The sequence below is a fragment of the Fonsecaea erecta genome, assembly GCF_001651985.1.
Source record: "Fonsecaea erecta strain CBS 125763 chromosome Unknown Scaff3, whole genome shotgun sequence".
NCBI classification, from domain to species: Eukaryota; Fungi; Ascomycota; class Eurotiomycetes; order Chaetothyriales; family Herpotrichiellaceae; genus Fonsecaea; species Fonsecaea erecta.
This window is the reverse complement of record NW_017387246.1, coordinates 1,519,004-1,530,320: the sequence shown is the minus strand read 5'-3', so window position 1 is coordinate 1,530,320 and position 11,317 is coordinate 1,519,004. Positions and strand designations below refer to the sequence as shown.

Genomic DNA, 11,317 nt, shown 5'->3' with positions numbered 1-11,317 from the left:
CTTGGCCATCCTCTCCTCCTTTCGGAGCATCCTGTGCCTTACTCGGCCGCAAAAATACGGACGTCGGATGAATGGTCATGCCGCTGGCTGGCGGCAGTACCAGGGCAAGGAGATGGAGCCGCTCTCCCCAATACACTTAGCAATGGTGGACAACCCGGAAGATGAAGTGAGAGTTAGGCCACATGACCACTTCGAGCGGATGGGAGTCCAGCCGATGGGTATCACTCAAGCGTCTACGTCCGATCGTTCGACCTTGATCATCAATGGCTACCGTTTACGCCATTGGACCCATCACCGTTGATCCCATCATGCCCATTGTGGCCAAGCTCCCTCTGGCGTGTCTGCCAGGGTAAAGGCTCCTTCGCTGGTTGAGCCGGTCCAAGGTCGCCCGACTCAGACCTTCTCTTCTGCCACTCCTCGATGTCTCTATGGTCAACGAAATTGCCATGCAAACCCAACTTCAGCTTGAATGGCAGATGGATCACCGCCAGGGGTCCTTTGGCCACGTTGAGTGCATCCATGATAACTATGTCGTTGCGGAGGACATCGAGTTGGTTGAGCAACGCAATGAGATAACCCTCTCCCTCGGTGCCCCCGTCCTTGGGGATGAACGATGGTTCTTGGAAGGTGGCTGTCGGCCCGGCGAAGAAGACATCCTCAGTTCTGTCGTTCCAGCTGTAATGGCCCAGGCAGTTGAACAGGCCACCTGCCGGTGGACCGCATTTTGTAAAGTCGTAAGGCTTTGTCGGGTCGACTTTCGCTTGCCAAAAGTGATTGTATTTCTTGGTCACGAATCGGTCGTCAATCCGGGAGAATTCGCCATTCGTCATCCAGGTTTCGGCGGGCGCGACTCTTGTTCCTGACTTGGCTTTAGGATCAAAGATCCATCGAGTGGTCGGGCTTCGCAGTTGGTTGCGCTTGGAGAGGGGGCCCTCCTTCTCATCGACAGGTGGGAAGAAGAAGAACACGTTGCCGTCTGCGACTGTGAGATCGAAAACGATGTTGCCTTCTTCGTTCTCATGGCATCCTGCGATGTGCCCGTGGAACGCTGTTCACGACATCACTCAGCATGCTTGGACAAAGTCTCTTCACGCACTCACCATTGTCAGCCCTGAACCAAACAATATCCTCCGGCTTCCCTCCCCGTCTGGGAACAACACCATACCACTGATCCTCGTTTGGATCCCACGCCCAATGGTTTTCTCCTTGCTTCAGCCTGTCCATGCCCGTCCATTTGATCGGCGTCAACGGCAGCACCATGTAATTCTTACTGATCCCGCAGTCATGTATCATTCCACAAAAGGGAGCCTTGTACCAGCATTCCTCGGTCTTTCTCCCGTCCTTGTCCATCGTCCACACGACAACATCATTAGAGCCGTCATGGCCGTCGCCGCCAGCCTCGTATGCAAAGCACAGCATCTCTCCGGTCTCCGGGTCGAACTTGGGATGGGCCGTAAAGGTAGGTGTGAGGATCTGCCCCTCGAAGTCGTACCGGCCAATCGTTTCGAGAGTGACGGGATCCATGATATACGGTGGGCCGTCTTCCTTGCTCGCTAATAGGACGCCTCGCCAGAAGGTGATGTTGGTGTTGGCCGCCGTCCGCACTACGCCTTTCACCGTCTCATTGTCCGTAAAGGGATTCCGATACCTTCCAAACAGGGCCTTTCGCGCGCGCGTCTCGGCTTCGTACCGGTCCGTGTGGACATAGCGCTGCTTGAAGTCGGCGTGTCCGTTTTGGATTCTGATCGCGGTGACGCTCCCGTCGCCGTTGAAGTGGATGTCGTCCTCGAAGATGGGCGGGAAGCGGTGGTCGGGCTGGATGCGGTAGAAGGTCCCGTCGATCTCGCGCGGGATGGTGCCGGTGAATTCCAAGTCGTACACGTCCCCCTCCAGGCGTGACGGCTTGTTGAAGCCCTGGAACACGGCTGTGTCCGGGTATCTGACCTGATCTGTGGCTTTGACACCGTCCTTGTAGCTGCTCGCGAACAGCTGAGGGGCGAGATCAAAGATGTGTGCCATGATGGTGAGAGCGTTGAGGCAGTGGGCTTAGAAAGGGAGTATGAGGGTTGCTGTCACTTTTCTCTCCTCCCCTTCTTCTTCTTCTTACCACTACATATGCTCTTCGACTTCTTCTTCGTCGTCTTTGTTTTCTCGCTTGTCCACACGCCTGGGTAATGTATTAAAATACCAACCACAGTTCCCCCTTACGAGCCTAGCGTATATTTATGACATTAAATACATATATCTCTACACAAGACGTTTTTCACGATCACCACCATTCCTACCACTATTTCGGCTAACCCCGGTTTTTTTTCTGCGGTTGGATCTCGACTGACCGACCGATTGATTGACTTGCTTGTGCCACGCACCCCGCGAAATTAGATAGAATGGGGGGAGGGGCCCCGTCCGTCGCGTTCGTTCGTTGGTGAGGTGACTAGCTACATACATTCTTCCCGTGGTAGTCATCCCGTCGCGCCCACTCAATTCGGCATATGCACTCTGAATGACAACTGCCGACAACACCAACACCAAGACCGGATTGGAGCACCATCCGTCCGCCCAACCACATCCGGATCCCGGTCCCAACTTATGTCTCTCCCTCGCTCCCTCGCTCCCGTGTCATCTCAGCACCAAGAGGAGGAAGGAAGGAAGGAAGGGGGGTAATCAAAAAAAGGGAAAAGAGGGAGGGACAACGGGATGGATGGGTGAATGAAAATGCATTATCAGATTCGGGAAAGTTTGGAGTTTGATGCTCGATTTTGCGGAGGAGGGGAGGGGGTTGGTTTTACATACTGTACGTTCATGTATGTACATACAGTATTCTCCACCCCGTGCAAGGTAAGTATTTTTCCAGGAGCAACCCCCCCTAACCCCAATGGTCGCCTACCTACCACATACACCTACCACACCCACCAACAGTACCTATGTATGTATCTTGCCGAGAGGCTTGTTATCATACCCTGTGTGGAGAGAGAGACACACACACAGCGGGGGGGGGTTTGCGGCGCAACATCTCACCTACCTAGAGGCAGATTGTTGACCTGGTTGGATACATGAGTACCTGTCGACAAGGCTGGCTGGCAGGCAGGCACGCAGGCTGGCTGGGATGGATATCAACCAACCAGCAAACTCGCAAGTTGCCGGTTACTTACTGACTAGCTAGTAATTGATTAATTCTTGCGAAATAACTTGGATGTCTGTCGGTATATGTTGTCGATTGACATTGTATTTATGTCCGTGACGGATTGACGGAGTGACTAAGTGACTGAGTGACACAGAGCACGACAATGCCAGATCCTGGATTTTACTGCGTTCTGGAGCGGCTGCTGCATCGCTCTCCTATGTCCAGCAACATCTTTATCCAAGAGTGCTAGTTAGAGTCGGTCCCATCCCCAACCCAATAAATAAATAGTGTCCTCCGGAGCCACTGTCTCAGGTCCTCTTCCTACCATCCTCGGCTCGACTCAAGCAGGCGTGCTGTCTGCTATCTCGCCATTCTCGACCACCGTCTTCTCCACCGCCGCCGCCTTCTGGGCCTCCTCCCCCTCCTTCTCCTTCTCCTTCTCCAGCTGGTCCTTGGGCAAGGCAATACTCAGCGGCGGCAAGCTGGTACTGACGTCCTGGCCGTATTTCGGCGCGCGCAGGTCGTCCGACTTGACCATCTCGCCCGTGACGGGGTGGGGGTAGTGGAACGGCACGACGCGGGTGTCGGGCCACAGCATCTTCTGCTCGAGCAGGTCGTCGGGCCCGAGGGGGTCTTCGGGGTACGTCTTCGTCGGCCAGGGGATGTAGTTTTTCTTGGTGTGTGCCCACCCGCGCTCGAAGTCGGCGTGCCAGAAGGGGAAGTAGCGGTACCGGAACGGCTTCCACACGCCGTCCTCCTTGATGTACTCGTTCTCGTACAGCCCGCCCTCCCACCACTGCGCGTGGCCCCGCGGGTGCTCCTCCTGGATCGACTGGTGCGTCCCCGCCGACATCAGCGCGCGGATGCGCGCCCACGCACGCGTCCCGGACGCGTCCACGTCCACGATGTCCTGCATCATCGGGTGGTCCAGTAGGAATCCGTGCACGGGCCCGTTGCGGCCCGCGACGAAGTGTGTCTGGAACCGGCCGACGTAGAGGCGGCGGATCCCTTCCTTGCGCCGGTACCGCGACCCTAGGAACTCGACGTATGCGTCGGGGTGGTTGGAGAACATGTCGACGACCTATATCGAGAGGAGGGTTATTATGTTCTCTCGTGACTCCAAGATTGTTTTTGGTCGTTCGTTTCTCCAGGAGAGTGCTGCTGACTGACTGACTGAATGACTGACTAACTGACCTCGTTGTACAGACACTTGTCGATGTAGTAGCCATATTTGAAATGGACCTTGCGAATTTCCGCCTCGTCTATGGAGGAGGATGGAGGATATTGCGTTAGTTCGTGCTTTCGTCTTCGTCTCCCAGAAGTACCGTGTCACGGTCACTCACCCTCGACCTTCTGCAGTTTGGCATGGAGTCTCTTGACTTCAGCCTTGAGCTCAGCGAATTCGGCTTCCATGATTTGTCCAGACTCTGTTTGTTTCCTTCGTCCCTTGTTCTCCTCGTTTGCCCAGAGAGCAGATACAATTTGCGCAAGAATAGACAATATTGCAATCCTCTCACAACTCGAGACCTACCACACGCACACGAGCACGAACACGAACACAATTCCTGATCGGGTATCCTCTTTGTAAGACGACTCACCTTTTGTACAAAACGTCAGCCTGGATCGAGAAACTGCACACACACAGAGGGGAGCGTATGTCTCCGCATCTAACACGCACCCCGGACCATGCAGATGGGCCCTTCTCCAAAAAGAGCGAATGCCCCATTTTCGCATTTCCCCTCGGGGTCTCGCGGTGCTAGAGGGTGTATATATGTGTGTGTGTGGGTGGGTGGGTCGAGAACGAAGCAACACCGCGTTTCGGGAAGATTGTCAAAAACCATAGGCCCTACGCTGCTGAAGGAGCAGGGGGAGCTGTTCTGTCACTTTTGTCTCGGGGGTACCATGAAGACTTACTGACTCGGGGGATTGTTGTGTTTTTTCGGGCCCGTGTTGCGACAACTCCGTCCGTCCGTCCGTACCTATTGTCCATATCCATGGTCAACTGCCGACATGGTACACCCAGCGAACCCCCCTTCCCCCCTCTTCTGTGATGATGAAGAATCGTCAAGTAGATGTCCCCCGTCTTACTGCCTCCGTATCCCCTGCAACAGACAACCACGCGGGGGTTCCAGAGGTTTCCGAAATGGGGAGACGAGAGACAGACACAAGGCTGCAGCAACGAAGAGTAGGGATCATCAGGGCTGACATCCATCCTCCTGCCGGAATCGGTTTGTCTATCCGGTATTCGTGTGTAGGTGTTTGTGACAACGCTCCGTCTATCTCTATTTGAAGCCCCTCGAGGTAGTCATCGACGAGTTCTGGCAAGACAGCTCCTGTACCGACAGCCCTGCATCGCTCCCTCCTCTTTCATTCACCGCGGGCCAAACATGTCTTTCCTGACTTTGCCGCCCACCCATACCCTCCTCAGATTCCTGTCATCCCCCGACATGATCCATTTCTCCCAGACCCGCCTGATGTCCTCGGCGCTGCGGCCCTCGCCGTCCAGCATGGTGTGCATGCCTTCGACCGGGCCAGGTCCGTCGTGGTGGGAAGGGTCGCTCATGTCCACCAGCAGCGCATCGAACTGTTTCCCGACCGTGAACGACCCGACGCGGTCTTCCATGCGCAGGACCGTGGCCCCGCCCAGCGTCGCCATGTAGAAGATCTCGTCCAGCGTCAATCGCTCCTCTATGCCGGTGGACAGCATCTCCCGCGCATTGCCCACGATCAGCGCAAGCCGCATAGCGTCCATGATGCTGCACGAGAAGCCACCCCCCGAGTCCGTGCCCAGGCCGATCTTCGTGATGCCGTCGGACAGCAGCTTGCGGATCGGGGCGGCCATGAAACCACCACCCACGGTCGTGTTGGACGCCGGGCAGTGCGCGATCCCGCAGTGTCGTTGCTTGATCTGGGCCTGGTCTGCCTCGCTGAGGAGCGTGCAGTGTGCCAGCACCGAGTTGCGGTCGAACAGCCCGTAGTGCGCGTAGAGGTCGGCTTCGCAGCTGAAATCCCGGTACTGTCTCAGTGTGGCATCGATTTCTTGCTGGGCCTCGCAGAAGTGGGTTTGGTTGGGAATGCCGTGTCCCTCGCCGTAGACGTTGGCGTGCTCATGGGCCAGTTTACCGAGTTCTGTGAGAGACTTTGGCGTGCAGCTGATGGCAAACCGCGGGGTCAGGATCGGCCTGACCATGTCGCCGTTCTCGTCCACGGCTAGACAATGCTGGATCACCTCCCTCGTCCCGGCCACTAGGTCCGCGGTGTCTTCCCTGTAATACTCCGGGTTGGTCTGGGGATTGTCCATGCAGGTCTTGCCCACGAACGCCCTCTGGCCCTTTTCAAGACACAGGTCGACGAGGACCTTGGTCGCCGGCGTGTGCAGACTGCCAAAGTAGCACGCGGTGGTCACGCCCTGGCGGAGGCCCATGTCGACACATCTCGCGTAGACGTGCCGAGCGTAGTCGGTGTCGCGGAATTTGGCCTCGTGCGGGAACGTGACTTGGTCCAGCCAGTCCAGGATATGGAGGCCCTGGCCCAGGCCGCGCATGGAGAACTGGGGCGCGTGGACATGGGTGTCGATGAAGGAAGGGACGAGGAATTGGCCAGGAGTCTCCAGGCGCACCACCGGTATGTGGACGGCGTCAGGTTGGGTGGATAATCGAGCAATGCTGTCCTCCAGACTCTGCCCGTCCCGGGGCTGGAATTGAGGGTAGATGTGACTTAGCTTGCCTTGGCCGTCGACGACGATGAGCGTGTCGACGAGGACTTGGATCTCTGCCGGAGACCTCGAGTGTATCAGGGTGCCGTAGTAGGCGAAGGGGCCCCCCATAACGGACGAGGGCTAGTAACTAGTACTAGCAAGAGTATTACAGAGACGTTGACGTGGAGGGAGATGTCTTATGTCAGGAACTGATGAAGCCCTGATCGCCTTGACTTGTCCTGGCCACGATTTGTTTCTGCATGTCCACTAGACCATGAATGGCCTATCACAGTGGTATTGGGTGTTGTGTATCTATCAATGAGTGTCTGGTAAGTCGACGTATGAGTGGCAGAATTGCCAAGGCGCTAGAGGACCTGACTACGAGATAAGCTCGATTGACCTTCCTCAGCAGCTTCACTATTATGTACCCCGTACCTCGTACATTATCACTATTAACTCGCCCACCATTTGCGGGTCGGTGAGCTGCGCCACTTGGGCATCATCTCTACCGATATGTATTAGTATCTGCCTCTTTCTCCCCGTCCAAGCCTTGCACGAAAGCAGCTGAGGTCGAATAGAATGGTCACACTTCTTTCTCGTGTGATCCAAGGTAGGCAGCCATGCACCCAGCACAGCCCCCCAACAATGGACGCCAGCAGTGACTGGTTCTCTCCATTTCTACATATACAATATGTACTTCCAAACGATATGGGGGTGCCTTTTGCGAGAGACTACGAGACAGATGACAACACCCCAAATGCCCCCTGTCTAGAAGATGAGTACCATTAGCCACGCCAGCTTCATTTCCCTTCCTACCCTCCCCCACATCATCACCGAGTGGTGTGCCCTGATCCCGCTGACCGTCCACCTCGCCAGCTCACACGATGAGTTCCAGGTGATCGGCGACGCCTGCCTGCGCGGCAAAATCCGTCTGGATCTCATGCCCAAACTCGGCCAGCTCAAGGGCGTGGGGAAACTGCTCTCGCTCGGGTCCGCCGTACTCGACCAAACAAGCAGCGCAGGCGTCGCCGGGTCGATGACCGTGTGGGACGTGTCCTGGGGCAGCGTGTTTCAGTGTGCCAACGGCGCGGCGAGAGAATTGCTTACAGCGTACGCCTTCCGAGGGAAGACTGAGATCGTCGACGTCGAGACCACGGCGCCAGAGGCGGCCGGCAATACGGGACACTCACAGACAAAGGTCGGCGGAGAGTCGGCGACCAAACCACCCATCCCAAAGAACGTCGCCTTCTGCCGTCCGCAGGTGCTGCATCTCGTCGAGTTACACTTCAACAAGACATCCTCTGGCAGCACAGGCTCCACGACCTCCAGTGTTTGGGAGCAATTAGTCACTGCATTCAGTCATGTCCTCATCGCAGCACTGATGATACCGCTGGCGCTGTGCGGTGCCTATGGGACGTGTGCTCTGCTTCTGTTGTCCCGTGTCAACGCCTTCGTCAGCCACCGCCTCCCCGTCCAACGACCGCCGGGCTACCTCGCAAACAACGAATCGTACAATTCCGTGTGCATGCTGGTGGCACCGCACGACAATGCGTCGTCATGGTACCTCTACCGCGGCGACCGCGCCATTATCGACTGGCTGCTCAACAAGCCCATGCTGGCCATCAGCACACCACGAGCGTGCAGATGGGTTTTCTGGTACTTCCAGCTGACGCACTACCTCCAGCTGTTGGCCATGACCTACGTGGCTGCCCAGAAGGGCTGGGATGGCTTGTTCCTGCTCATCTTGATGGTCGTCTCGCGTCTAGTTGGCTCTGAAGCCGCCACTAAGACGCCCTGGGCGGCTCGATCGGGAGGAGCCGCTGCAACTTGGCTCCGGCAGAACAATATCGACGTCCAGACGAACACGTTTCGCATGACGGGTCGGATGCAGATGATTGGCGCTATCGACCTGATAAACAGCATGGACCAGACTGAAGGCTCAACCCCATCCTCCGCTTCCGCTACTCGACAGCATCATAATAATGGCCCCAGCGGGATCAGCGGGGTTTCGACTTCGACAAGTTCCCCTGCCGTGAAGTCTGTGCATCGAAAACAGGGCGCAAATTGGATGGACAGCATCATTCCACACTCTCCACGCCGCGAAGTCTGGCTGGACCGCTTGAGTACTACCGTGCTGGCCCAAATGCAACAGCTGAGCCATCCGATCGTGAAACCGGACGTGGCAATCCCTAGCACTATCAACCAAATCATCAAACCTACGAATACATCGACGACCGCATCTTCTCTTCCTCCCGACCCGGACAATGTGCAACAGTCGAGCGCGCCGAACCCAAAACCAGGAGACGAACAACCACAAAGCTCAGGTGGCAATCAAGTCACCAAGGGCACCTTGAACCAGGCACAGGAGCGTCTGAGCAGTTTGATTTCTCGAGTAGATGCACCACCGATCATCGCGGACAAGCCATCAGGTCCAGAAGCTGGAGGGTCTGCCGTCGCCACAGCTTGTCTGAATTTGATGGATGTCAAGTGGGTCGATCAGAATGCCCTGTGGGCCTGGGAGACGGCGCGGTGCATAATTCAATCTTGCGCCGCAGCGTCGGCTGTAGCGCCTGGTCCCTCGCAGAGTCTGGCCAGTACACGAGTAGCCGTTGTCCAGGCTTAGAGCGCAAAGTCTCGAACTCCTGAGGGAGACCCCGGTTTAGTTTCTGGCCCGAAAAAGCGGCTATGAAGAAGCCAGGACACTTTCAGCTCCGCCACCGGGTAACCACCTGCAGGATATTTGTAGTTCACGTTGATGTTAGAGCTAGGGCTATGGGCCCCGAATGATGTTAGAGCAAAGAACGTAGTTCGGAGGCTGGGTAGTTAGCAAACGAACAGCTGTTGTTCAAGGAACTGCCGAGTTCTGTATTTTTTGGTCTATCGTGGTGGCAAAATCCGCAAAGATGGGATATAGTCCGCATCTCCTGTATCTCTCGACCAGTTCTGCAGGCTCTCCAGGATCGTGACCATTCGTTGCCGACGCGCCGTTGGCAGAATTCTGCACATCCTTCGCGCCTTCGACCATGGCTCCAAAGCCAGTATCGATGGGAACGGATCCTAGAAAAGGGACGTTGGTCTCGCGAGCCATGATCTCACCTCCGCCCTTGCTGAAAACGTTGCTGATCTCGCCACAGCATGGGCACATGTAGCCTGCCATATTTTCGATGACTCCCAGCACGGGTACCTGAGTCTTGACGCAGAAATTCAGCTCTTTGCGCACATCAGCTGTCGCAATGGCCTGTGGAGTGGTGACCACCACTGCGCCGGAAAGTTTGGGTCTGGTGTCAATCTCGAGGGCCAAGCCATTCCCGTTGGAAGATGTCACAGGCTGCACATCAGCAGCAAGTTTATGTAGTTCCTCGACGATCGCGATGTGCTCGTCACTAGTGCCGGGTGGGGTATCAATAAGGAGGTAGTCTGTGTTTGGCGGCCATAGAACATCGGAAACGAATTGTCTGATCATTGCAGTCTTCTTTGGTCCACGCCAGATGACGGCCGAAGATCGAGAGGGGAGGAGGAATGCTAAGGATAAAGCGTGGAGGGAGCCTCTATTCGGTTTGTCCTCGTCTTCTGCTTCTCTTGCATCATGTACCTTGACCGGCAGCCAGCCGCCAGGAGCCTGTGTCACTTTCTTGTGTTCTAAGTTGAGGAACCGCGGTATACTGGGACCGGTAAGATCAATATCAAGAATTCCGACATTGTGACCTTGCTGCGTAAGGGAGAGGGCGAGCTGCAGAGTGACACTGGATTTTCCGACACCTCCCTTGCCAGAAAGGATGAGCACGACGTGTTTGATGTTCTCGAGACCCATGGCTAGCTGCGAAGAATGTGATTGTGTCAAAGGGTGAGGAGGAATGACAGAGTGCTGAAAATAAATCGACGTTGACGTTGTTGGTGGATGCACACTCTCGACAAAGGATTGTTAAGCAGGGTGCGGAAATCACCGGGCGGTGGCGTGGTTGGGCCGGATAATGGTGGGAGCGATAGGGTGGTCGATCCATCCCCGTGCCTGGCGATACCGGTAGGAGCTCTGGAGCCTAGCGACCTTACCTGGGTAAGCCCTAAGCTCCCGAGGCCACGAACTTCGCGGGGGTGGCGCTAAGCGGTCCAGGCACCAAAAAATGGGCATTGGAGGGGTTTCGACGTTTTATTATCCGTGGCTCTTCCGTGGCGCGACAAAGCATCCCAGCAACTTGAAAGAGGATCTCGATGGCGGTGCCCTTGATGACTTGCACACCGTTCTTTGGCCCTTCCAAGGAAGCTAGAAGAGTGTCCGGGAGCGTCAGCCAGAGTGCTCCGGGGCAATGTGCAGTCGGATGTTCACTAGAGCACGTGCTTGCACCTGCGACGAAGTATTTGTATATATTGTCCTTCCTGCAAGCCGCCTCGATGCACCTTGTTCCAGCAGACGGTTCCGCCGTTCTGAATACCTGCTAGGTACTCTCTAGCCACTCCGAACAGACTCATATCGGTTGTTCCGGAGTCCCAGTGCAGCT

At 56.0% G+C, this 11,317-nt stretch overlaps 5 protein-coding genes across 5 annotated transcripts; 1 reads left to right on the top strand and 4 right to left on the bottom strand.

Moving 5' to 3' along the window:
- Positions 1-260: 260 nt before the first annotated feature.
- On the bottom strand, positions 261-2,019 carry AYL99_03798 (hypothetical protein; the record flags this gene model as incomplete). The annotated part of the gene is made up of 2 exons (XM_018835312.1): positions 261-1,048; positions 1,101-2,019. 2 exons carry the CDS (start codon positions 2,017-2,019, stop codon positions 261-263), a joined length of 1,707 nt encoding a protein of 568 aa, XP_018694962.1.
- A 1,445-nt stretch (positions 2,020-3,464) lies between these two features.
- On the bottom strand, positions 3,465-4,537 carry AYL99_03797 (hypothetical protein; the record flags this gene model as incomplete). The annotated part of the gene is made up of 3 exons (XM_018835311.1): positions 3,465-4,205; positions 4,319-4,386; positions 4,468-4,537. The coding sequence occupies 3 exons, from the start codon at positions 4,535-4,537 to the stop codon at positions 3,465-3,467; spliced, it is 879 nt and encodes a 292-aa protein (XP_018694961.1).
- A 958-nt stretch (positions 4,538-5,495) lies between these two features.
- On the bottom strand, positions 5,496-6,950 carry AYL99_03796 (guanine deaminase; the record flags this gene model as incomplete). The annotated part of the gene is made up of 1 exon (XM_018835310.1): positions 5,496-6,950. One exon carries the CDS (start codon positions 6,948-6,950, stop codon positions 5,496-5,498), a length of 1,455 nt encoding a protein of 484 aa, XP_018694960.1.
- Positions 6,951-7,596: 646 nt separating this feature from the next.
- On the top strand, positions 7,597-9,444 carry AYL99_03795 (hypothetical protein; the record flags this gene model as incomplete). Its single annotated transcript, XM_018835309.1, has 1 exon — positions 7,597-9,444. The coding sequence occupies one exon, from the start codon at positions 7,597-7,599 to the stop codon at positions 9,442-9,444; it is 1,848 nt and encodes a 615-aa protein (XP_018694959.1).
- A 222-nt stretch (positions 9,445-9,666) lies between these two features.
- Positions 9,667-10,632, bottom strand: AYL99_03794 (hypothetical protein; the record flags this gene model as incomplete). The annotated part of the gene is made up of 1 exon (XM_018835308.1): positions 9,667-10,632. The coding sequence occupies one exon, from the start codon at positions 10,630-10,632 to the stop codon at positions 9,667-9,669; it is 966 nt and encodes a 321-aa protein (XP_018694958.1).
- Between the last annotated feature and the right edge of the window lie 685 nt (positions 10,633-11,317).